Below are 27406 nucleotides of genomic sequence, written 5' to 3' on the forward strand. Positions count from 1 at the left end.
AGATGTTACGAGCAACAGACCAGATTATTTTCTCAGAAACCTGTCCAGTGGTGAGCAGGGAGGTTCCAGATACCATGTCAGATGATTGGGTTTTCTGGGTGATCTCCTGCAGATCTTTCACTATGGTTTGTATAATATCAGTAGATGTGGTGGATGTATATACAGGACTGGAGTTACTTATCTGTTGTACCTTCCTCCACAATGTTAAATGATCTAGAGAGGACCTCACTCACTCCTTTCTCAGCTTTGGTTTGGAACGCATGACTAGAAAGTTCTTGGAGGCTCTTTGTTGAAAGACTGTGGGAAGATGCAATGCCTTTGGAGGCAGCCGTGCTGCAATCTAGACTTACTGGAGAGGTTCGCTCAGGAGAACCTTGGAGACGTTCAAACATGTCTTCACATGGTGTTGGGACCTGACAAGGAGATGTCCTTCAGCTGAGACAGAACACCACCTACCAATATGTTGACCTCAAGGGACATATCAGATATTTTCTTTCCTACTGTGGAGAAGCAAGGTGCATTTGATGTCTGATCCTCACATGAGGTCAAGATTGTTGAAATGACCTGTTTGGTACTATTGTTCATTAGACCCTCTTCTGTTTCAGTCCAGAGAAGTTTTGAACTCTCTGACCACCCATGTGTAGAGTCACTTCCTGGTTCAAACTGGGCAAGTGAGGCACACTCTTACTAGCTTGCGTCAAGCTCTGGCTTGCCAAACCAAGGTACTCCTTAGTCACAAGATGTCCAGAGTCCTCTGTGGGTGTTATGGCTAGACATTCTTCTCTGCACGTCTGATCTCCGCCGGTGAATGGTGAAGCCCTTTAATGTCTTCTGAATATTGTTATATAAACTAGTGGTAGCAGACCAGATCCTGCTCTGTAGCTTTTGTGCATTTTCCTGGAGGTCAGGTTCTCTCTCCTCTACTTCTGCAGGTTGCGCCGAGCTCTGCAGGTCTTCCACAAATGTGTCAATGATGCCAAAGGCAGCAGAATCCGCACAAATATCCTTTGACAAGGTTCTCTGGTTTTGAACGGAACAAGACCTGGATGCTACAGAATAAGCAGGCTGTGCACTCGGTAAGCTACTGTTGGACTTTTTAACTAGGAACTCACTCACTGCTTGAGTGGTGTCTCTCTTGAATTCCTCACTTGAGAGTTTTTTCATGCAATCTAACAGGACTGGTCAAAGAAGCTGTGGCCTTTACTTCTGCTGTCCTCAATTTGAGAGGGGACCTCAGATACTATTGGTGATGAGGCCCTGGAATGGGAGTATTCCCCATGCTGAGCCAGAACACCCTCTACAAATTGTTGTCTCTCAATAGAGAAGCCTGATCCTTTTTTCTCCAACAGTGTACAGGGCGTCCTCCTTTGACATCTCAGTGTTGTACAATCCCAGAAGCTCTGAAATGACTTCTTTGGTGCAAGTTGTCAGAAGGAGCTTGCTTTCTTCTGACTCAGTTTGTGCCCAAATTAGTTTTGAGCTCTCACTTAGGCCTCTTGTAAAGTAACTTCACCAGTGGACTCTGGCAACTGAGGCTCACTCTTACTGGGCTATATTTCATGTCTAAGCAAGGAAGTGGAACTGTCTCCTTAAACTCAGCATTTGTGATGTTATCATCAGATGTGACAATGCTCTTTAAGGCACATCGCTGAAGCTTGCCGAAATAATCTTTCAAGTTGTTTTGGATGCTGTGGTAAATGTGAACAGCAGCAGACCAGGCACTCTTCTGTTGGGGACTCTCAGATTCAGCCAAGGACTTCATATCTGACACGAAAGTCTTAACAACTACTGACGCTGCTGAGCCCACTGGGTGAATTGACTCTGTCTTTACAATGCCAGACAATGTTTGACCTGATACAGCACCTGTTAACTCAGACTGAACGACTGAACTAGGAAAGCTCAAACTACTGACTTTTTTGGCAAGAACTCCACTCACTGCTTGTATTGCTGATGTTTGAAACTCCCGGCTGGAGAGTTTTTGGATGCTCTTAGATGTGAGCGTGCAGGAAGAACCAGATTCACCAATGTTGTAGCTGCTCTCGTATTTCCTTATCAGGGCATCAAGATCGTCAATGAAGCCAACATGCGATGCCAAAAACGTGATCTTGTCCTTCAGATCTTTCAGCAAATTCTGTTCGTTCTCGTCAACAAAAGCCACCATTGTGTCAGAGATCATGGTCATGACTTGCCCTGTTAGACTCTTGCTCTCTTGGTCAACTTTTTCAAGTTTAGCAGCCAGCTCTCTCACCATGCTCTCAGTCACCTTGGTCTGTGAGTCTCCCCTTACCGGTGTCACTTGAGAGGTTTGGCTAGCGGAGGCACTCTTAACGACCACTGATACGGCCGACTTGACATCTTTAATCACTTCTGCCATTACAGCAGGGGTCATCTTCGGAGAGCCTGCACTTCCAGATGGAGAATTGGACATGCATGCAAGTTTGGAGAGAGAACCTTGCAGGCTGTCCTGCACACAGGTGACGAGGGTGTCCTCTGAGACACCTAAGAGGACTTGTAGCGAGTCAGAGTTGGTTGTCTTCTTCTGCACATCAGACAGAGAGGTTCTTGAAAAAAAAAAACAGAAATCATCACAGTCAAACAAATAATATGTAATGCTGTGAGGAACGTTGCTCTGGTGGAGGTGTGTCAACCACATCTAATGATAAAAAATAATAATTTATTCAACTTCTATAGTTCTTTTCATTACAGAAAGATAAATGAGAAAAGCCTTTAAAGCCTTTAAACAGCTTGGAAAATTCCAGAAAAGGATGTCATGGCTTTAGAAGCTTATGTTAGGCTAATTGACATTATTTGAGTCTGTGGATGTATTTCATGGCCAACCTTCAAACTCAGTGCCTCTTCGCTTGACATCATGAGAAAATCAAAAGAAATCAGCCAAGACCTCAGAAAAATAATTGGTTCATCCTTGGGAGCAATTTCCAAATGGCTGAAGGTACCACGTTCATCTGTACAAACAATACCACGCAGCCGTCATACACTCAGGAAGGAGACGCGTTCTGTCTCCTAGAGATGAACGTACTTGGGTGCGAAAAGTGCAAATCAATCCCAGAACAACAGCAATGGACCGTGTGAAGATGCTGGAGGAAACAGGTACAAAAGTATCTATATCCACAGTAAAACGAGTCCTATATCGACATTACCTGAAAGGCCGCTCAGCAGGGAAGAAGCCACTGCTCCGGAAGCCGCCATAAAAAACCCAGACTACGGTTTGCAACTGCACATGGGGACAAAGATCGTACTTTTTGGAGAAATGTCCTCTGGTCTGATGAAATCAAAATAGAACTGTTTGGGCATAATGACCATCATTATGTTTGGAGGAAAAGGGTGAGGCTTGCAAGCCAAAGAACACCATCCCAACCGTGAAGCACGGGGGTAGCAGAATCATGTTGTGGGGGTGCTTTGCTGCAGGAGGGTCTAGTGCACTTCACAAAATAGATAGCATAATGAGGATGGAAAATAATGTGGATATATTGAAGCAACATCTCAAGACTTCAGTCAGGAAGTTAAAGCTTGGTCGCAAATGGGTCTTCCAAATGGACATGACCCCAAGCATACTTCCAAAGTTGTGGCAAAATGACTTAAGAACAACAAAGTCAAGGTATTGGAGTGACCATCACAAAGCCCTGACCTCAATCCTATAGAACATTTGTGGGCAGAACTGAAAAAGCTTGTGCGAGCAAGGAGGCCTACAAACCTGACTCAGTCATACCAGCTCTGTCAGGAGGAATGGGCCAAAATACTCCCAACTTATTGTGGGAAGCTTGTGGAAGGCTACCCAAAACATTTGACCCAAGTTAAACAATTTAAAGGCAATGCTACCAAATACTATTTGAGTGTATGTAAACTTCTGACCCACTGGGAATGTGAAGAAAGAAATAAAAGCTGAAATAAATTATTCTTTCTTCTTCTATTATTCTGACATTTCACATTCTTAAAATAAAGTCGTGATTTTAACTGACCTAAAACAGGGGAATTTTACTAGGATTAAATGTCAGGAATTGTGAAAAACTGAGTTTAAATGTACTTGGCTAAGGTGTATGTAAACTCAGAATTCAACTTTATATGGCCATATCTATCCTCTAAAAAAAAAAGTGAAATTGCTATAAACATCAAATACTGTTTAAGGACAATCATAAATAAAAGGCAGTATTGAAGAATGGTTACAGACATACCTCATGGCTGGCTTGGGCAATGGTTTTGGGCAGTAGCTTCCACTGCCCAGACTGCCCATCTCCTTAGTCAGGTACATCTCCTTGAACTTAAGTTGTTGTGATTCCTGCTCTTCTTCCTCTTCCTGATCCATACAGTTGGAGGAAGGGTAGGGAGTCGGGATGCGAAAGCTATTGTAAGACTTTCGACTGCCTGGCCTCTTAGGTACACCAGCCTCAGTAAATCTCACGCGGGACTTGGTGTTAACCTTATCGTCTAACAGACTGGTGAGTGACGCTGTGAGAGATCTCTGTGACAATGGAGAGGAGGCAGCATCTTGGATGCCCAGTAGTTCGTAAAGACCTGGGATGATGATCTGCATCAGCTTGTCCGATAAAAACTGGACAATCCTCAGACACAAGCCGGCAAGCTGTTGTTTTGTCAGCTGTATTCCAGAAACAGAAGAAGTGTTTTAAAATGTTGCATAGTGCGTCTTTCAAAAGCTTATGAACAAGGCTAAACATTCAGTGATCATTGTATTCTAAATAAGCTTTCAGATCTTACCGGGTCAGAAATGCCATTACGAATCCTACTCCATTGCCTGAAAATGATTCATATGAATTATTCATATTAATAGTATTAATATTGTCAGAAATGTCGGTCAGTAGAGTCATCAGATTAAACAGTATTTTACACATGCTTTGTAGCAATTGTTTTGACAACATTGTGGTGTGATGTAACTTTTTCCGCAATGGAAATGTAGTTGATGAATCTGCTTTCATACAATCCTTTACAGGTTTGATAGTAGTACTGTACCAAAGAAAATAGAACATACTCCTCAGTTAGGTTCTGCAGGAAGTTGATAATCAGTGAAAAAAACTCGCACTGTTGAGGCTCTCTTCTTCTGTGGTTTCCACAGTGCTGGTTTGCTTCTGGTAGAAATAAACATTATGAGTCTCAAATAATGGCACCAACAGAGTCAAACTTAACATATACAACAAATATCATACTGAAAGAACTTATGAACCGTTAGAGTGTGGAGGAGCATTGGCAACGTTGGACAAATTTAAACAACTGAAACACAACAGAGATGGTTGTGGTACGTCAACATTGCCAATGATAGCATCACTATAACATTTTATTGGATTAATGTTGTAATATGAAATGACAAGGTCAATTTACCATCTCATTGACAGCTTCAGAGGTCAGGTGGTCATCCACCACACAGACAGGCAGGTCTAGAGACTGGGACAAGGCTCTATGGTCATAACCAGGAGAGAATGGAAACATCAGAGCAGTCCCAATGGCAGAATCTAACCACTGTCTTCATGTCAAAGACTCACTTAGTAGTTAATACATCGGTTCAAATAGATCGGCTGGGGACTTGACCCTACAAATGACTCCATGAATGACGCCTGACCTGCCCCATAACAAGTTCTTTCTTAGTAGTCTCTCTCTCTCTTAAACTCCACACAAATATCTAACTGGACAGAGTGTAAGTGGCCTTACCTGACTCTCTCAGTGTCAGAAACATCATAGTCTTGTTGTTCTATGTCCTCCAGGGACATCTCAGCTACAGCAGATGGGGCAAAGCCCGGGATGATCTCTCAAACTGAAAATAATGACTGTTTATGTGAACTGAACCATTTACAGTGGCTTGCGAAAGTATTCACCCCCCTTGGCATTTTCCCTATTTTGTTGCCTTATAACCTGGAATTAAAATAGATTTTTGCACTGTCAACTGTGGGACCTTAGGTATGTGCCTTTCCAAATCATGTCCAATCAATTGAATTTACCCCAGGTGGACTCCAATCATGTTGTAGAAATACCTCAAGGATGATCAAGGGAAACAGGACGCACCGGAGCTCAATTTCGAGTCTCATAGCAAAGGGTTTGAATACTTATGTAAATAAGGTATTTCTGTTTTTTTTCCGTTTTAATTTGCAAAAATTTCTAAAAAACAGTTTTTGCTTTGTCATTATGGGATATTGTGTGTAGATTGATGAGGAAAATGTTGTATGTAATCCATTTTAGAATAAGGCTATAACGTAAAAAATGAAATGTGTAAAAAGTCAAGGGGTCTGAATACTTTCCAAATGCACTGAAGCAGTCTATAAGATATATCTTATTACAGTTTAGGCCTACCTTGTTATTTTATTCCATCTGGCAATATCATATTAATGGATTAAATCTATTTAGTTTGTTTTGTTGCTAGTATTTTTATTAATTGTTTGAAAACACAAGTATTATCTACTTTCTGAAGGACAGCCAAGTTGATAGGCAACATAGAACCTACAAACAATTATGACATCATTGGAACACATGCACGTGTCACAAACACCTTTAGCCCAAAAAAGCAGTGTAGCAGTGCTGCCCAAGCTGGGGGCGATACACTTTTATTAGGCTTTTATTCAGATTCACAAACAATGCTCTACTTGAAGTCAATGAGTAAACATGTAGCAACATGGCTGAGCTTTAACGTGTAAGTAGAAGTTGACACTAACCATATGTATAATCCTAAAATGCTTGCCCTAAATACCAGTCTAGAACCCAGGTATGTCTCCTGCTATTTATAGTATATTTAAAGTACATCTTATTACAGTTTAGGCCTATCTTATTATTTTCTTCCATCTAGCAATATCATTTTAAGGGCAAATACACACACGTGTTGTAGGCCAATGAACTCCATAGTTTTAATCAGAGTTTATAATAAGGAAGGGGAATTCTGTAACACTTTATGACATCAAAGGTATGGCAGCTATGGAGAATCATTTTCAAAACAATGTCCAAAGCGGGAAATCATTGGATGTGATTCATTCGATTCTATGCAATTTCATCTTTGAGGACTGACATGGAAGCAACCATTACACAACCCTGAACTCAATAACCCCACCCCAGTTTCAGAAGAGATATCAAACCATATCTGGTCATATTGTATTACATACACCCAGGCTGTGCCTGGACAGTGATGGATGGCTATATGGAGCATCCTTGTCCATCATGTTCAGTGTGTTAGTGCTCTCACCACAGAGAGGCAGCAGCCTCCACTGAGCAGCTCAGCAGCCTCCACTGAGCAGCTCAGCAGCAGCCTCCACTGAGCAGCTCAGCAGCCTCCACTGAGCAGCTCAGCAGCCTCCACTGAGCAGCTCAGCAGCCTCAGCAGCCTCCATTGATATATACTTATACTGTATTGCAATGCTTCTGGTCACTTGCACACTATGATTTGTCTATTTGTTTTGGGATTTGTGTGTTGGCCTGTTTTGAAATAGTTTGATAATAACCTACTACTTTGACCTAATGCACTTCATCAATGATGGTGGTTGTATTGTTTGGGATTTGTACTGATAAGCATCATGTTGTCTTACTCTAGGGAACTTTCCAGCAAATGTGGATCTCAAAACAGGAGTACGAAGAGGGCGGGAAGCAGTGCGTAGACAGGAAGTGCCCTTGATCGACCACCAACAGCATCTGCTGCCTCCAGAACTCACAATAACATGTCTAGTTTAACCTTTTACTGTGAGCTCAGGAACACCCAAGGACGGTAGTTCTGTCGATTTAAAAAAAGTTTTTTTCAAACTGGATAATGGAATCTGCCTTTATAATTTTTTGTAGAAAACATGAACTATAACGAACCGTGTCACATATTCCATTGCTATGAAAAGGGTGAAAGGCTGAGTTCCTTTTGACTCCATCTTCAGTATGCCATTTTCAGTTTGTTTATGGACCTTATATTCTGATCTCAACCTTGTTGACAGGTAAGAAACACTTGGTTAGTGTATGTGTCTTATCCAATGGGTTGTCAGGTGAACGTTGAAGATGCTTCTTGGAGGTGATCTAATGATGTCATTGAATCGCTGTCACTGAGTTGCTCACTGGACAAAACAATTATTCACTGAAAATTAAATCTGTCTTTCATTTCACTTATGTTGATACTTGATTGGCTATTTGCTGTCTTTTGAAAATACAAAAATAAATATACCTGTTTTATGAAGCACTTGTAGACATTCATTTTTTCAAAATCATATTTTCAGCAAAACAGATACATACGTTTACAATATGACATCAAATCAAAATAAAATAAAGTAAGTGATATGTAAATGATTGGCAAAAGGCTCCAACCACCCAAGTCATAGACTGTTCACTCTGCTACCACACGGCAAGCGATATGAGAGCACCAAGTCTGGGACAAAAGGCTCCTTAACAGCTTCTACCTCCAAGTCAGACTGCTGAACAGCTTCTACCCCCAAGTCATTAGACTGCTGAACAGCTTCTACCCCCAAGTCAGACTGCTGAACAGCTTCTACCCCCAAGTCATTAGACTGCTGAACAGCTTCTACCCCCAAGTCATTAGACTGCTGAACAGCTTCTACCTCCAAGCCATTAGACTGCTGAACAGCTTCCACCCCCAAGTCATTAGACTGCTGAACAGCTTCTACCCCCAAGTCATTAGACTGCTGAACAGCTTCTACCCCCAAGTCATTAGACTGCTGAACAGCTTCTACCTCCAAGCCATTAGACTGCTGAACAGCTTCCACCCCCAAGTCATTAGACTGCTGAACAGCTTCTACCCCCAAGTCATTAGACTGCTGAACAGCTTCTACCCCCAAGGCATTAGACTGCTGAACAGCTTCCACCCCCAAGTCATTAGACTGCTGAACAGCTTCTACCTCCAAGCCATTAGACTGCTGAACAGCTTCCACCCCCAAGTCATTAGACTGCTGAACAGCTTCTACCCCCAAGTCATTAGACTGCTGAACAGCTTCTACCCCCAAGGCATTAGACTGCTGAACAGCTTCTACCCCCAAGTCATTAGACTGCTGAACAGCTTCCACCCCCAACTCGTTAGACTGCTGAACAGCTTCTACCCCCAAGTCATTAGACTGCTGAACAGCTTCTACCCCCAAGTCATTAGACTGCTGAACAGCTTCTACCTCCAAGTCATTAGACTGCTGAACAGCTTCCACCCCCAACTCATTAGACTGCTGAACAGCTTCTACCCCCAAGTCATTAGACTGCTGAACAGCTTCTACCCCCAAGTCATTAGACTGCTGAACAGCTTCTACCCCCAAGCCATTAGACTGCTGAACAGCTTCTACCCCCAAGTCATTAGACTGCTGAACAGCTTCTACCCCCAAGCCATCAGACTGATGAACGTTAATTAAATGGCCACCTGCACTATTTGCATTGACCCCCTTGGTTATTGATGTATTTTTCTAATTGTTTTCCACTGACTCTCTTGAATTGGCTCGATGCACACTCACTACACTCTACCCACACATTCACTGTGACACTGACCGACTTTCACACTAGCTGCTGCTACTGTGTTTATTATCTATCCTGATTGCCTAGTCACTTTTACCCTTACCTACATGTACATACTGTATTACCTCAACTACCTCCCACCCATGCACATTGACTCGGTACTGGTACTCCTTGTATATAGCCTTGTTATTGTTATTGTGTTACTATTTAGAAAATATTTTCTTACTTTTTAACTCTGCATTGTTGGGAATGGGCTCGTAATAAAGCATCTCACAGTTGTTTTCGGCGTATGTGACCAATACGATTAGATTCTCATCTGAACAAATGAATGCTCTCGTTGTTTATCATGAGGAATTTAATTAAATAAATTTGGTTTTCCTTGAAGATTTGAATGGGCTGAGAAAGCCTTTCGTGATGGATCTAGACAATCTGGTGAAAAGGGAGGGTTTGCGACTCTTCTCTTCAAGTGGGAAGGACGATGCGATATCATAAATTCCCTCTGGAGAAAAGGAGCCATGAGATGTTGTCATCGTTTCTGCAACGAAAGACCATCCAGCATGCCATCAATTTACATTTTTACTCATTTATCAGACACTCTTATCCAGAGAGACTACAAGGAGCAATTAGGATTTGGTGCCTTGCTCAAGAGCACATTGACAGATTTTGCCTCGTGAACTCAGGGATTCTGAACCAGCAACCTATCGGTTACTGGCCCAACCTCTTAACCCACTAGGCTACCACCCAGCCCACAGTACAGTATGTCATAGGTAACAACTCAGAGGAGTACAATGTCTTTCCAAATGAATTAGTGGAATGGTAAAGGGATAATGTCTCAGTCTTGACTGAGCAGCAGCCTAAACAGCAGCAGGGCTTACCTGTAAAGTACACAGTAGGGGAAATGTTCTGAGGCTGGTACTCCAGAGACTCTTGAGGACAGAGGTTCTTACTAACTTTCTTGGAACCCTGCTTGGTGGGAAAAGGCACATTAAAACAAACGGAAATGTTTTCGATATCTTAAAGTACAGCATATCAACTGCAAAGAAGCAGTGCAATGCCATGACACAAAGAATCATATAAAAGGTCAACAGCAGTGTTATTCATGAAAGATGTATGTGTACTATACCTTTGTATTGAAGGTGAGGACCTGCTCTCCAGTACTGCTGATGGTATCCCTTTCCAAATCAAACACGCCTTCTACAATGTCACTGGTGGCCACGCTGGTAGCGGACTCAAAATAACATTTAGCAGTGGCTTTGGTGATCATTTGAAGAATGACCATGCAAGTAGAAGTCTTTGGATCGTTCTGGACTGAAACATCAAAGTTTATGTTTTCATACTCATCTGACCACTGTCTCAGGAAGCACTTCACTGTCTCTTCAGCAAATATCTGGAGAAGCTGAGAGGAGAGCTCCTTGGATATGGCACATTGTTCATTTCCCCATTTCAGCCTTGAAAGAATGGAGTCTGAAGCACTTTTGGCTGCTTCCAATGTTAAGACCTGTGGAGTGCTGTGGCTGTCCTGAAGGGCTATCACTTTATCCACCAATTCATGACTGAAAATGTGGATGGTCCAAGTGGAAATGATTTTTTTCAATTTCCTAACAGCAGATCGGAGGTCGTCAAGATGTGAAGCACCCTGTCCATTTTCCTGTGTGTTCTCAACACTTTCCACCATAATGTCCACAACCACCCCAGCAGCTTGCCTGACTTTGTCCACAAAGGTTACAGGAAGTAAGTCCTCTGTGTGAAAGAAGTCCTCAATGATTGTGTTTCTAACAATGGGAAAGTCAATCTGAGCAGGAAACTCAGTGGGGATGGGAGTCCCGGGTAAAGCAAAGTGCCATTTCGACTGCCTTAATTTTGAAGTAGGTGTTAGAGAGATAGAAGAGCGTGAAGAAGAGGTATTTCTTGTATTTTGGCTGTCAGCACTCCTACAACGGATCGTGCCAATATCCTCCAGCATGGATCCTGAGAGCTCAGTGGTTTTAGGTAGTAATTTGTGCGGAATGTCCACACAGGCATCGTTTCCACCAGGTGTAACACTGCTCTGGTTGACCTCAAGATGGCAGAGACTTGCACTTTGTGAAGCAGGACTGCTTTGATATGTAAATATTTGGATTGAACCAAGTGTTGTGTCTGATCTTTGAAGATCTTTTCTGAGAAACTCCGTAATCTTACTTTGCAGACTGTAGTAGATGTTACGAGCAACAGACCAGATTCTTTTCTCAGAAACCTGTCCAGTGGTGAGCAGGGAGGTTCCAGATACCATGTCAGATGATTGGGTGGTCTGGGTGAGCTCCTGCTGGTCTTTCACCATGGTTTGTATAATATCAGTAGATGTGGTGGATGTAGATACAGACTGGATGTACTTATCTGTTGTACCTTCCTCCGCAATGTTAAATGATCTAGAGATTACCTCACTCACTCCTTTCTCAGCTTTGGTTTGGAACTCATGACTAGAACGTTTTTGGAGGCTCTTTGTTGAAAGACTGTGGGAAGATGCAATGCCTTTGGAGGCAGCCGTGCTGCAATCTAGACTTACTGGAGAGGTTCGCTCAGGAGAACCTTGGAGACGTTCAAACATGTCTTCACATGGTGTTGGGGACCTTGACAAGGAGATGTCCTTCAGCTGAGACAGAACACCACCTACCAATATGTTGACCTCAAGGGACATATCAGATATTTTCTTTCCTACTGTGGAGAAGCAAGGTGCATTTGATGCCTGATCCTCGCATGAGGTCAAGATTGTTGAAATGACCTCTTTGGTACTATTGGTCAGTAGAGCCTCGTCTGTTTCAGTCCAGAGAAGTTTTGAACTCTCGCTGACACCCCTGTGTAGAGCCACTTCAAGGTTCAAACTGTGCAAGTGAGGCACACTCTTACTAGCTTGCCTCAAGTCCTGGCTTGCCAAACAAATGTGCTCCTTAGTCCCAAGATGTCCAGAGTCCTCTGTGGGTATATGACTAGACATTCTGCTCAGCATGTCTGACCTCCGCTGATGAATGATGAAGTCCTTTAATGTCTTCTGAATATTGTTATATAAACTAGTGGTAGCAGACCAGATCCTGCTCTGTAGCTTTTGTGCATTTTCCTGGAGGTCAGGTTCTCTCTCCTCTACTTCTGCAGGTTGCGCCGAGCTCTGCAGGTCTTCCACAAATGTTTCAATGATGCCAAAGGCAGCAGAATCCGCACAAATATCCTTTGACCATGTGTACTGGTTTTGAATGGAACAAGACCTGGATGCTACAGAATAAGCAGGCTTTGCACTAGTTAAGCTACTGGTGGACTTTTTAACTAGGAACTCACTCACTGCTTGAGTGGCATTTCTCTTAAATTCCTCACTTGAGAGTTTTCTAATACAATCTAACAGACTGGTCAAAGAAGCTGTGGCCTTACTTCTGCTGTCCTCAATTTGACAGGGGAACTCACATACTATTGGTGATGAGGCCCTGGAATGGGCAATATCCCCAAGCTGAGCCAGAACACCCTCTACAAATTTCTCTCTCTCAATAGAGAAGCCTGATCCTTTTTCTCCAACAGTGTACAGGGGGTCCTCCTTTGACATCTCAGTGTTGTACAAGACCAGAAGCTCTGAGATTACTTCTTTGGTGCAAGTTGTCAGAAGGAGCTTGCTTTCTTCTGACTCAGTTTTTGCCCAAAGAAGTTTTGAGCTCTCACTTAGGCCTCTTTGTAAAGTAACTTCACCAGTGGACTCTGGCAACTGAGGCTCACTCTTACTGGGCCTATATTTCATGTCTAAGCAAGGAAGTGGAACTGTCTCCTTAAACTCAGAATTTGTGATGTTGTCATCAGATGTGACAATGCTCTTTAGGGCAAATCTCTGAAGCTTGTCGAAATAATCTTTCAAGTTGTTTTGGATGCTGTGGTAAATGTGAACAGCAGCAGACCAGGCGCTCTTCTGTTGGGGACTCTCTTCAGATTCAGCCAAGGACTTCATATCTGACACGAAAGTCTTAACAACTACTGACGCTGCTGAGCCCACTGGGTGAATTGACTCTGTCTTTACAATGCCAGACAATGTTTGACCTGATACAGCACCTGTTAACTCAGACTGAATGACTGAACTAGGAAAGCTCAAACTACTGACTTTTTTGTCAAGAACTCCACTCACTGCTTGTATTGCTGATGTTTGAAACTCCCGGCTAGAGAGTTTTTGGATGCTCTTAGATGTGAGCGTGCAGGAGGAACCAGATTCACTAATATTGTAGCTGCTCTCGTATTTCCTAATCAGGGCATCAAGATCCTCAATGAAGCCAACATGCGATGCCAAAAACGTGATCTTGTCCTTCAGATCTTCCAGCAAATTCTGTTCGTTCTCGTCAACAAAAGCCACCATTGTGTCAGAGATGGTGGTCATGACTTGCCCTGTTAGACTCTTGCTCTCTTGGTCAACTTTTTCAAGTTTAAAAGCCAGCTCTCTCACCATGCTGTCAGTCACCTTGGTCTGTGAGTCTCCCCTTACCGGTGTCACTAGAGAGGTTTGACTTGCGGAGGCACTCTTAACGACCACTGATAAGGCCGACTTGACATCTTTAGCCAACTCTGCCATTACAGCAGGGGTTAGCATCATAGAGCCTGCACTTCCAGATGGAGAATTGGACATGCATGCAAGTTTGGAGAGAGAACATTGCAGGCTGTCCTGCACACAGGTGACAAGGGTGTCCTCTGAGACACCTAAGAGGACTTGTAGCGTCTCAGAATTGGTTGTTTTCTTCTGCACATCAGACAGAGAGGTTAGAGTCCTTGGGAAAAAAACGCAGAAATCATCAAAGTCAAACAAATAATATGTAAGGCTGTGATGCACATTCAGTGTGTCAAATACATCTGCACCATTGAAAACAATGAGGAAAACGCTGCTGTTTCTCTGAGAAAAAACCTTAGTGTGATGTCAGCCTAACTGCTTAATTTCTAAAGCCCAATAAAATGTATTTTGTATAAGTCATTTGCATTGAAACTGGCCTGTAGATATCTATCTATCCTGGCAACATCTATCCTCTACAAAAATCCAAATTGCTATAAACTTCAAGTACTGTAACTTCTAATAACTTCAAGGACAGTTTGAAGAAATGTTAAAGGGAAATTTCTAAATGTTTCAACTTCATATTCATCATCTCCAGCACCACCCCTACATCAGCATATGTGAAAAACGGTAATTTCTATGTTTTGTAGTAAAAAAAGAAAGAGGAAGATAAGTGTTTTCTATGACATCATCAACCAATTAGTAGGAAATGCCTACTCATAATTGGTTAAAATCACACGATGCACACTGATGATGTCATTAGAATCTAGAGCTGAGCATTTAACCAACATTTTTGTTATTTTTCGGTTTTTAAACAATTAATTGACCGACGTCGGCTCAATTATTTGAATTCCATATAGTTAATTTTTTTCTTCTTCTGTGAGCTCGATGCTCAGTTTCTGTAGAGATAAATCAGATCAAGCACGAACTATGCAATGTAGTAGGGAGTTGTAGTTTCCAACAGGCCAATATTCTACATAGTTTAGCACAGAAAATATGGCAATTAATTCCCATAATCCATTGCACGCCCACTTGCTTGTCCACTCTGTGTGGAGCAGATACGGAAACCTCATTGACTGAGACGGAGAGACGAGAGAATGCATGAGAGAGATAAAAAGCAGTTGCGTTGCGAGGATTCTCTACCTGGAAATACATGATCTAAGTGATTGACAGTTGGTGTTCAGCGGTCATAAAAGTAGGTCTTATTTACTTAGAAGAACTACTAAAATAGTGATTTTGTCAGACAGGATAAGCAGCAGCTCCATAGAGATGAGTTGATGACTTGGAATGAAATAATAAAGTCATCAAATAAATATTTTATATGAGAAAGTAAATGATGGTTGATAAGTCATAAACAGTAATGGACAGTCACTACCATCATGGGACTTTTATTCATTGTTTTATTATGTGTTGTTACAGCATTCAACACACATAATCCATAGTGCATTCAATGTCTAAAAAAAGTATTGAAATCCAAAACCGTGATTATTTTTTAAATATTTGAATGGAAACCAAACCAACCTCAAAAAGCACTAATTTCTCAGCACTATTGGAAACAGTTACGACCCTCTATATTTTTTTTACTACAAAGCATGGAAATGTGTAATTTTCACATATGGTGATGCTGGAGATGAATATGAAGTTGTTAAATTTCCCTTTAAGAACATACCTCATGGCCCCCTTGGGCAGGTAGCTTCCACTGCCCAGACTGCCCTTAGTCAGGTAAATCTCCTTGAACTTAAGTTGTGATTCCTGTTCTTCTTCCTCTTCCTGCTCCATACAGTTGGAGGAAGGGTAGGGAGTCGGGATGCGAAAGCTATTGTAAGACTTTCGACTGCCTGGCCTCTTAGGTACACCAGCCTCAGTAAATCTCACGCGGGACTTGGTGTTAGTCTTATCGTCTAACAGACTGGTGAGTGACGCTGTGAGAGATCTCTGTGACAATGGAGAAGAGGCAGCATCTTGGATGCCCAGTAGTTCGTAAAGACCTGGGATGATGATCTGCATCAGCTTGTCCGATAAAAACTGGACAATCCTCAGACACAAGCCGGCAAGCTGTTGTTTTGTCAGCTGTATTCCAGAAACAGAAGAAGTGTTTTAAAATGTTGCATAGTGCGTCTTTCAAAAGCTTATGAACAAGGTTAAACATTAGGCAGAGTTTTCATGGTAATCTGATTAAATTGTCAGTAACATGATCTTACCGGGTCAAACATGCCCTCACGAATCCCCCTCCATTGCCTGAAAACAATATTGTTATAAATGTTGTCATATCAGGATGCGTGGCAGAATAGTTTTTATTTAATTATTTGCCTGATCGTGAAGTTATACTTGCTTTGTGTCAGTTGTTTTGGCAAAATTGCAATGTGACAACTTTTCTAGCACTGAACATTTTTTTCCGATTGATCAGTTTCTAATTTGATCCTATTTCCTTGAAGGTGTGATAGTACCAAAGAAAACAGAACATACTTCTCAGTTAGGTTTTGAAGGAAGTCCATAAGTGTCAGATGTTCCACATTGTTGAGCTTTCCCTCTTCTGTGGTTTCCATCACTGAGGTTGCTCTGCTCCTGGTAGAATTGCTCTGCTCCTGGTAGAAATGTAATTATATTGCAAATAATCAAACTTAATTAACAACAAATATCATACTGAAATAATTATTAACTGTTAAAGAGGGGAGGAGCATTGGCAACGTTGGGCCAATTAAACAACTGCAACACAACAGAGATGGTTGTGGTACGTCAACATTGCCAACGATAGCATCACTGAAATGACAAGGTCAACTTACCATCTCATTGACAGCTTCAGAGGTCAGGTGGTCATCCATCACACAGACAGGCAGGTCTAGAGACTGGGACAAGGCTCTATGGTCATAACCAGGAGAGAATGGAAACATCAGAGCAGTCCCAATGGCAGAATCTAACCACTGTCTTCATGTCAAAGACTCACTCACTCATTTGCTTTGTCAAACCTACCCCTTAGAATGACTTCGATATTAAAAACCCAGGCTTTCCTAAAATGTTTACCTCAGCCAGTCTAGAACCCAGGTGTGTCTACAAAACACATGTACTCCTCCATAAGGTTCATGGCTTGCCTATTGTTTTATCCCAGTACAAGAGGGGCAACTGGATTCAGGATTAAACACAAGCAGTCTTTAAGGTATATCTTATTACAGTTTAGGCCTACCTTATTATTTTCTTCCATCTGGCAATATCATTTTAAGGAATGAAATCTGTTTTGTTGCTAGTATTATTAGTAACTGTAGGAAAATACAGCTGTAAAGTACAAGAATCAGCTACTTTCTGAAGGGAAGCCAAGCTCATAAGCAATTTAGAACCTACAGACAATTATGACAAAGTTGGAACGCATGAATGCGTCACAAACGCCTTGTGGTCACATGTTATTTTAGGGCGTGGCTCCGCATTCGTGACCGGTTCTCATATTTATTTTTCCCGGTATCCGTTAGTGCTGGAATTTGCGATTAATACTTTTCTCATGCCGAAACCGGATTAAATAAATACCGGTAGTTAAATGACAAAAAATATGATATTCGCAATGTCATTAAGCAACAACAACAACAAAAACATAAATAGCTACTACAATTTCTAAACATGATTTTGTCATCAGTTCAGTACCATTTGTTTGATTTTGTGGACCCACGACTAGACTTTATCCATGTTAGCTAGTTGCTAGCGATGCTAGTCAGCATAGGCTGCTACGTGATAAACAGTTCGCGTGGGTTCTGGAGGAATTTTCTAAAGTTACGGAATTACTGATGTCTGTTCAGAAATAAATGAAATCATTCAGAATAGCCTAATACGTCATGAGAAACCCTATAATTTAGCTACAGAGGACCAATAGCTTATTTTTTAAATAGCCTAGCTGCGGATTGTAGCCCAATAACAAAGAATAGCCTACAGTCGGGAACGCGAGGCAAATCTGTCAGTGAAAAAACAGCAGGCAGACAAAACAGGCCTTTTGCAATATTCAAATACAATCGAGGGAAAACACAGATTGAAAAGCAATGACTCTTGCTGAAAAGATAAGACTATGCTGTAGACTACCAAAATATTTGATCAACTCCCAAACATTGTTTTACAAAACAGAGAGAGGGAGAGATAGGCTTTTGACACGAGCGCATCGACAATCTCCAGCGAGTGAGCTGCGCATCATTGGGTGAGTCAGTGAAACTGGAAAGCATTTTTAGGACTAATTTCCTCCTCATATTGTAGCCTACTATATGTTTCTCCACAAACCTAGGCCTATAGGCTATTGATGGATTCAAGACAAGGTCGTTTTTATTGATCTCAGATACTAAGTTTGTCAGTGTCAAAGTAGCCTGCCATTTCGATCATTTGTGCGGATTAAAAAAAAGATAATGCCAAAGTCTCCAGTCATGTAAAAGGATGTAGAATTGCACGAAATGCGGTTTTAAAAAGGCCAACACTTTCCCGGACCCTAGGCTACTAAAAATGTTCCCCATGTGTGCGTGCACCTTTTATAAGTGGCTCTACCCAAATGTGATGATATCAAATCAAATTTATTTATATAGCCCTTCGTACCTCAGCTGATATCTCAAAGTGCTGTACAAAAACCCATTCTAAAACCCCAAACAGCAAGCAATGCAGGTGATGATATGTGTTCAATGCTCTATTATAAAAGGTGATCTTTTTTCTCATGAGTTCTGGTACCACAGAACCCCCCCTCTAGCACCCACTCTTTGTTCTGGCACCTCCCAATTTACAAATTAAGCTCTGCTTCAAATTTTTATTTTACAAGGCAAGTCAGTTAAGAACAAATTCTTATTTTCAATAAAGGCCTAGGAACAGTGGGTTAACTGCCCTATAGCAATAAGGCACCTCGGGCTTCCTGAGTAGTGCAGTGGTCTAAGGCACTGCGTAGTACTAGCTGTGCCACTAGAGATCCTGGTTCAAGTCCAGGCTCTGTCGCAGCCGGCCGTGACTGGGAGACCCATGGGGCGGCGTACAATTGGCCCAGCATCATCCGGTTTAGTGGAGGGTTTGGCCGGCAGGGGTGTTCTTGTCCCATCACGCACTAGTGACTCCTGTGGCGGGCCAAGCACGCTGACACGGTCGACACGGCTGGTTAAGCGGGCATGAAGCAGTGTGGCTTGGGTTGTGTTTCGGAGGATGCACGGCTCTTGGCTCTCGCCTCTCCCAAGTCCATATGGGAGTTGTAGCAATGGGACAAGACTGTAACTACCAATTGGATACAACTAAATTGAAAAAAAAAAAAAGTCACATGATGGGTTTGTGGTATATGGCCAATATACCTCCGCGTTGCGGAGAACAGCCCTTTGCCGTGGTATATTGGCCATATATTGACCACACCGCCTTATTTCTTAATTGTACACAATTGGACACTTTTACAATTATTGTGTGGGACACCCTCCATTACGGCTCCATCAGTTTTGAGCCCTCTCACTCTGATTGTATAGGACACTCGCAGGATTACTTCCACGTGCAACTGTCAGACGACAAGCAGGTGAGGCACTTCCTGGAGCTGAGCTATGCTGGTGCCATCCTTCGGGACAGCTGGGTCCTGACAGACGTTGGCATCACCCCTAGCAGTGCCATCTGCTGCCTGCTGAAGGTACCAGCCGAACACCTAGCTGTTTCTACCCGTGCTTGAAAATGCATATCAAAGTGAGCTGGCTATTGCTTGAAACAGCTTCATACTATCATTAACATAAAGTGTTTCAGATATAGTGTGGTAATATATAGTATGGTGATATATATATAGTGTGGTGATATATAGTATGGTTAAATGGTATGGTTATATAGTATGATTATATATATAATGATATATAATAATGATATAGAGTGTGGTAATATATAGTATGGTGATATAGTATGGTTATATAGTATGGTGATATATATAGTATGTTTAAATAGTATGATTATATATATTGTGGTAATATATAGTATGGTGATATAGTATGATTATATAGTATGATTATATAGTATGGTTATATAGTATGATTATATAGTATGGTTATATAGTATGATTATATAGTATGGTTATATAGTATGATTATATAGTATGGTTATATTGTATGATTATGTAGTATGGTTAAATTGTATGATTATATAGTATGGTTATAATAGTATATATATAGTATGATTATATATATTATGGTTATATATAGTAAGGTGATATATAGTGTGGTGATAAATAGTATGGTTATATAGTATGGTTAAATAGTATGATTATATATATTATGGTGATATAGAGTGTGGTAATATATAGTATGGTGATATAGTATGGTGATATAGTATGGTGATATAGTATGGTTATATAATATGGTTATATAGTATGGTTATATAGTATGATTATATAGTATGGTTATATATATAGCATGGTGATATATAGTATGGTGATATAGTATGGTGATATAGTATGGTGATATAGTATGGTTATATAGTATGGTTATATAGTATGGTTATATAGTATGGTTATATATATAGCATGGTGATATATAGTATGGTGATATAGTATGGTGATATAGTGTGATTATATAGTATGGTGATATGATTATATAGCATGGTGATATATAGTATGGTAATATATAGTATGGTGATATATAGTATGGTTAAATAGTATGATTATATAGTATGGTGATATAGTATGGTGATATAGTATGATTATATATATTATGGTTATATATAGCATGGTTATATATAGTATGGTAATATATAGTATGGTGATATATAGAATGGTAATATATAGTATGGTAATATATAGTATGGTGATATATAGTATGATTATATAGTATGGTGATATAGTATGGTGATATAGTGTGGTGATATATAGTATAGTGTGATATATAGTATAGTGATATATAGTATGGTTATATATAGTATGGTGATATATAGTGTGGTAATATATAGTATGGTGATATATAGTATGGTTAAATTGTATGATTATATAGTATGGTTAAATTGTATGATTATATAGTATGGTTATATAGTATGATTATATATATTATGGTTATATATAGCATGGTTATATATAGTATGGTAATCTATAGAATGGTGATATATAGTGTGGTGATATATAGTGTGGTAATATATAGTATGGTGATATAGTATGATTATATAGTATGCTTATATAGTATGGTTATATAGTATGATTATATATATTATGGTTATATATAGTATGGTGATATATAGTATGGTGATTTATAGTGTGGTAATATATAGTATGGTGATATAGTATGGTGATAAAGTATGGTTATAAATATAGCATGGTGATATTTAGTATGGTGATATATAGTATGGTTAAATAGTATGATTATATAGTATGGTGATATAGTATGGTGATATATAGTGTGGTAATATATAGTATAGTGATATATAGTATGGTGATATATAGTATGGTTATATATAGTATGGTTATATATAGTATGGTGTTATATAGTATGATTATATATGTATTATGGTGATATATAGTACGGTGATATATAGTATGGTTATATATAGTATGGTAATATATAGTATGGTGATATATAGTATGGTTAAATAGTATGATTATATAGTATGGTTATATAGTATGATTATATATATTATGGTTATATATAGCATGGTTATATATAGTATGGTGATATATAGCATGGTGATATATAGTGTGGTGATATATAGTATGGTGTTATATAGTATGATTATATATGTATTATGGTGATATATAGTGTGGTGATATGTAGTATGGTTATATAGTATGATTATATAGTATGGTTATATAGTATGATTATATAGCATGGTGATATATAGTGTGGTGATATATAGTATGGTGATATATAGTATGGTGATATATAGCGTGGTGATATGTAGTATGGTTATATAGTATGATTATATAGTATGGTTATATAGTATGATTATATAGCATGGTGATATATAGTGTGGTGATATATAGTATGGTGATATATAGTATGGTGATATATAGTATGGTGATATAGTATGATTATATAGTATGGTTATATTGTATGATTATATAGTATGGTTATATATATAGTATGGTGATATAGAGTGTGGTAATATATAGTATGGTGATATAGTATGGTTATATAGTATGATTATATATATTATGGTGATATATAGTATGGTGATATAGTATGGTGATATATAGTATGGTGATATAGAGTGTGGTGATATAGAGTGTGGTAATATATAGTATGGTGATATAGTATGGTTATATAGTATGATTATATAGTATGGTTATATATAGTATGATTAGGTGATTTAGTTCATTCAAACAGGTGCCATTAATACAGGTAACGAGTGGAGGACAGAGGAGCCTCTTAAAGAAGAAGTTACAGGTCTGTGAGAGCCAGAAATCTTGCTTGTTTGTAGGTGACCAAATACTTATTTTCCACCATAATTTGCAAATAAATTCATTAAAAATCCTACAATGTGATTTTTCTGGATTTTTTTCTCTCATTTTGTCTGTCATAGTTGAAGTGTACCTATGATGAAAATTACAGGCCTCTCTCATCTTTTTAAGTGGGAGAACTTGCACAATTGGTGGCTGACTAAATACTTTTTTGCCCCACTGTATAGTGTGGTGGTATATAGTATGGCGATATATAGTATGTTGAGGTCACCCTGCTTGAGACTTAAAGTAATATTGCCCTTGCTCAACCAAGACCATGGTTATGGTAGAGTAGTGATTGGTTAGTAAGGACACTGCTTTATACTGAGACCATGGTTATGGTAGAGTGATTGGTTAGTAAGAACACTGCTTCGTGAGTGTGAAGTGTTGTTGTACAGAGGTCCCTGGGTACATGTCCAGAGCCAGACAGGGACAGAACTCACTCTGTCCCACAAAGTTCTGTGGAAGATTTGCTAACAGAGGAGAGTGGTTATGTATCTAAGTACAAATTTAACCATCAGAATAATGTTTATTTGTGTTCCTTAATCCTTACTTACACATCCCATCATTGACATAGTCAAAGCCAGACCTTCTGTCTGTCTCTCCTTCTTGCTGGTTGACTAGAGTGGAAATCTATAGTATTGTATGGTTGACCTGGGATAGAGCTGAAATGTGGCCCAATGTAGTGTTGCCTTTGTACCAAACACCCTTACAGTCATAAACCTTTTCCCCATGTAATCGCCTCGACCTCAGTCTGGTGTTCGCTAACAGTATCTGAAGAGTCTGTATACCCAGTGGTTTATAGTACAGTAGAGCACAGCAAAGTACAGTAGAGCACAGCAGAGTACAGCAGAGTACAGTAGAGCACAGCAGAGTACAGTAGAGTACAGCAGACAGAGTACAGCAAAGTACAGCAGAGTACAGTAGAGCACAGCAGGCCGTATAGTAGGAGAAGAAGAGGCCCTTTGGGTTCATTGAAATACATATTCATAATATTTCTGTTAACAATTTAATCTGCACCCAGATTAGTGTTCAATTTAATCTGCACCCAGATTAGTGTTCAATTTAATTTTCACCCAGATTAGTCTTCAATTTAATTTTCACCCAGATTAGTGTTCAATTTAATTTTCACCCAGATTAGTGTTCAATTTAATTAATCTGCACCCAGATTAGTGTTCAATGTGATAGAACAAAACTCAGTACAGCACATTAATTAGAAAATGTTGTTACAAGTTTGAGCCACGAGATGGTGGTAGATTATAAATTTAAATAGCATGGACCTTTGATTTGTCTCTGGATAGAAATTGCCCTTGGGCACAGATCTAGGATCAGCATACTCTCACCAAATCCTAACCTTTACCATTAACAGTAAAAACACAAACCAGACCTAAGAGCAGTGCAAAGGAGCCAGTTCATCTTAACCCTGTAATTATATGACTCCTAACTTATATATACTGAGTGTACCAAACATTAGAAACACCTTCCTAATATTGAGTTGCACCCCGCCTTTTGCCATCAGAACAGCCTCAATTCGTTGGGGCATGGACTCTACAAGGTGTTTGAAAGCGTTCCACAGGGATGCTGGCCCATGTTGACTCCAATGCTTCCAACAGTTGTGCCAAGTTGGCTGGATGTTCTTTGGGTGGTGGACCACACAGGAAACTGTTGAGTGTGAAAAACCCCAGCAGCATTGCAGTTCTTGACACAAACCGGTGCACCTGGCACCTACTACCCCGTTCAAAGGCACTTAAATATTTTGTCTTGCCCATTCACCCTCTGAATGGCACACATACACAATCCATGTCTCAATTGTCTCAAGGCTTAAAAATCCTTCTTTAACCTGTCCGCTCCCCTTCATCTACACTGAAGTGGATTTAACAAGTGACATCATTAAGGGATCATAGCTTTCACCTGGATTCACCTGGTCAGTCTTTGTCATGGAAAGAACCGGTGTTCATAATGTTTTGTTTACTCGGTGTATAAACACAACATAGGTATTTATGTAAAACAAGTGAATTTACTGAATGTCCATGGTCTTATACTTCAGCGGGAGCCGGTGGTGCGTGTGTTCAGTGCCGTGACGGGGGAGACCCTCTCAGTCTTGGGCACTGTGTTTCTCCTGAGTACGTCTGTGGCCAGGCTCATGACCCTGGTGTCCCAGCAGTGTGGGCTTCCCGTCAGCTCCTTCAGACTGAGCTCTCCCACCAGCCTGCAACTCTACGACTGCAACTGGCTGCACGACTACGCCATTGACCTGGGTATGGCCTTCCTTGTGCAGTAGATCAATGGTCCTCTGGCTCAACACCTTATGGATGTAACATAGAGACAAATGGACTGTATGGAACACATTCTTGGTTCATGGAAACCAGGAGGACAACCTGCATGTGTCTCTGTCTCCCAGGGGCTACTCTACGGTTGGACACCTGGGATGGGTGGGCGGAGTCCCTCAGAGGCTGCTTCCTGGGACACAGACTGACCGTCCAACGACACCTGTCTAGGGAGAGACCTGTGAGGAGGTCAGAATACACATCTACACACTGAACTGTATGATAGACTTACTATCAACAGTGATGGTACTGAACCTTTATATAGCTTACAATGATAGTACTGACCCTGTATATAGCTTACAATGATAGTACTGACCCTGTATATAGCTTACAATGATAGTACTGACCCTGTATATAGCTTACAATAATGGTACTGACCCTGTATTTAGCTTACAATGATAGTACTGACCCTGTATATAGCTTATAATGATAGTACTGACCCTGTATATAGCTTATATTCTCGTGTTTTTTTCCTTCATATGTTTTTTCTCTTACCCTGATATTTAATACTGCATTGTGGGAAAGAGCTTGCAAGTAAGCATTTTACTGTACTGTTTTATAACCGACTGTATCTTGTGAACTTGACAAAAAAAACTTGAAACGTGTTATAAATACATTGATTCTGTATTATTCCAGGTTCCAGCTCCGGGTGGCACTCTACATCGCTGCTTCTCTGGGCCACCTGGACCTGGCCGGCTGGCTGCTGGAGAGGGGGGTGCGTGTCATTGAGCCGGTGGGGGTTCACCCTTACCGTGAGTGGTGCCACCAGACGGCCCACCCCGACGTCGCCAAGTGTCCCGCTGTCGCCTCCATCGAGCTCGGCCAGCTCACCATCCTCAAACTCTGTATCGCCAGCAGCGTTCTGACCCTTGCCTGTCAGGATCCCCAGGGTCGTGACCCCCTGAGGATCGCCCTTCAGTACGGCCACAGGGAGTGTGTGAGTCACCTGGCCACCAAGCTGTGCTCTGTGGTGGTCCTCCCAGGTATGGCCCTGCCCATGCGGACATACCTCCAGATAAAGGGCTGGGTGAGGCTGGGGCAGAGGAGGGCAGCATCCAGGCACTGCATGGGCCTCAACAGGGCTCCGTTCAGGACCAGGGTGGGCGACACGGTCCTGGTGGACGGCTTCACCCTCCCCAAGATGTCTTCCAAGCCCAGGAGGAGTGAGGCCAAGGCGGGTATCAGGGTGATGTCCACAGCCTCTCAAAGTTTGACCCCCATCAACTGCCCATCTCATGTAACCTGCCAGCTCCGCGCCCTGGCATCCCAGGATAAACCTCTTCAACTACCGAAGCAACACCCTGTGGCCACGAGTGATGAAAGAGAGAAGAAGAGGGGATGTGGAGGGAAGGGATGTGAGGAGGATGAGAGTGGGGATCAGAACAGCAACCAATGGAGGAGCAGAGTCCCGCTCCCGCCCATTTCCAGAGACACCAATCTCAGACCTGTGTTTGCCTCGCCAAACTCCGCCCAGATACTCACCACCTCACTGGAGGCCTTTTCTCTCCACTGCGACCGCACACCCAGAGAAAACGCCATATACTGTTTGGCCTTGGCCAGGTTAGTCCAAGTTTAAATGACAGCTACGGTGAATATGAATATTTCTCTGGAGGTTTCTTATGAAAGGTGTGAATACTGTCAGAAGAAGCCTCCTATAATCAGTGGTGGGGGGGGAGAACACATGTAAAAGCTGTTTACACACTTTTTATTTTATTTTGTTCAAGCATTTACCCACCTTTTGTGGAAGATGCATTGAAAGTAGAGGGAGCGTTACTTCTTTAATCCTGAACGGCAATCAGCATTTACCAGTCAATGGTTTTACCACTACATCACTGCCTATGATATACCCTTATCCTCCCTGAATAGATTTCAGTACAAACAAATCATGAGCCAACCATCATGCTTAGAAGGTACATAATCAAATCAACTCAAACTTTATTTGTCACATGCGCTGAATACAACAAGTGTAGATCTTTCCGTGAAATACTTTACTTACAGGCCCTTAACAAACAGTGCAGTTCAAGAAGAGTTGAAGAGAATATTTACCCAATAAACTAAAGTAACAAATAATAAAACATTTGAACTTGTCCGGTGGCCATTTGATTAATTGTTCAGCAGTCTTATGACTTTGGGTTAGAAGCTGTTATAGGTTTACCCTAACAAGTCCTGAAACAAATCATGAGCCAACTATCATGCTTAGAAGGTATATAGTGTCAGTCTTATTGGTTCACCCTAACAAGTTGTTTCAGTATGGGGAGAGGATAGAATGTAAGGGCACTTCATTAATGTATTGAGGCCATTACATATACAGTATTTCACAATGCTAGGACACAGATTTGGTCTCCTAACCTTGTTCTGGTTGATTGACTCTCTAACAGTGCCTTCACACAGAGACCATGGTTGCAGCAGCTGAATGTAGCGCGGACTCTGTCCAGGAGGAGTGCTCAGCACATTGGGTAGACACCAGGATCCTGGTCATTAGGCAGATTAAACATACTGAAACAAGGAGGGACAACCTGGAATTGTCCAAAAAGGAACTCTTATTTGAGTTTTTATTTTTATTTTTTACAGTGAACAAGATGAGACTTTGGAACGGATGATGCCTGAAACAATGCGGACAACTTAGAATTTCGTTCCTTTGGATGAGGCTTATAGATATAGTCAGTACTGTGTTTGATTTGTGTGCAGAAAGTTTACAACGGCAGGCAGTGGATTCTCAGTCATTCC

At 41.0% G+C, this 27406-nt stretch overlaps 3 protein-coding genes and 1 pseudogene across 6 annotated transcripts; 2 read left to right on the top strand and 2 right to left on the bottom strand.

Moving 5' to 3' along the window:
• Positions 1-1546: 1546 nt before the first annotated feature.
• Positions 1547-4712, bottom strand: LOC118948922 (the record flags this gene model as incomplete). Its single annotated transcript, XM_036973532.1, has 2 exons — positions 4191-4712; positions 1547-2561 (listed from the first exon to the last, which is right to left on the bottom strand). Coding segments are annotated over exons 1-2 (1374 nt in total), but the record flags the coding sequence as incomplete, so codon positions are not given.
• Positions 4713-9236: 4524 nt separating this feature from the next.
• Positions 9237-17470, bottom strand: LOC110514699. Of its 2 annotated transcripts, XM_036973541.1 has the most exons (8): positions 17151-17470; positions 16753-16828; positions 16436-16554; positions 16171-16207; positions 15639-16039; positions 10553-14192; positions 10305-10392; positions 9237-9964 (listed from the first exon to the last, which is right to left on the bottom strand). In XM_036973541.1, exons 2-8 carry the CDS (start codon positions 16789-16791, stop codon positions 9789-9791), a joined length of 4500 nt encoding a protein of 1499 aa, XP_036829436.1. In that variant the 5' UTR covers positions 16792-16828; positions 17151-17470; the 3' UTR covers positions 9237-9788. The 2 variants fall into 2 exon arrangements, with proteins under 2 accessions (XP_036829436.1, XP_036829435.1); XM_036973540.1 differs by having other exon boundaries at positions 16753-17470.
• A 423-nt stretch (positions 17471-17893) lies between these two features.
• On the top strand, positions 17894-25457 carry LOC118948931 (protein ANKUB1-like). Of its 3 annotated transcripts, none has more exons than XM_036973564.1 (3): positions 17894-18140; positions 19434-19630; positions 24400-24857. In XM_036973564.1, the coding sequence occupies exons 2-3, from the start codon at positions 19619-19621 to the stop codon at positions 24631-24633; spliced, it is 246 nt and encodes an 81-aa protein (XP_036829459.1). In that variant the 5' UTR covers positions 17894-18140; positions 19434-19618; the 3' UTR covers positions 24634-24857. The 3 variants fall into 3 exon arrangements, 1 of the variants encoding a protein (XP_036829459.1); XR_005042223.1 differs by lacking the exon at positions 24400-24857 and adding an exon at positions 25316-25451 and having other exon boundaries at positions 17905-18140; positions 19434-19577; XR_005042222.1 differs by lacking the exons at positions 17894-18140; positions 19434-19630 and adding an exon at positions 25316-25457 and having other exon boundaries at positions 24853-24925.
• A 482-nt stretch (positions 25458-25939) lies between these two features.
• Positions 25940-27406, top strand: part of LOC110513387 — a 51891-nt pseudogene continuing 50424 nt past the window's right edge.

Source organism: Oncorhynchus mykiss, unplaced genomic scaffold, assembly GCF_013265735.2.
Source record: "Oncorhynchus mykiss isolate Arlee unplaced genomic scaffold, USDA_OmykA_1.1 un_scaffold_266, whole genome shotgun sequence".
Classification (NCBI taxonomy): Eukaryota; Metazoa; Chordata; class Actinopteri; order Salmoniformes; family Salmonidae; genus Oncorhynchus; species Oncorhynchus mykiss.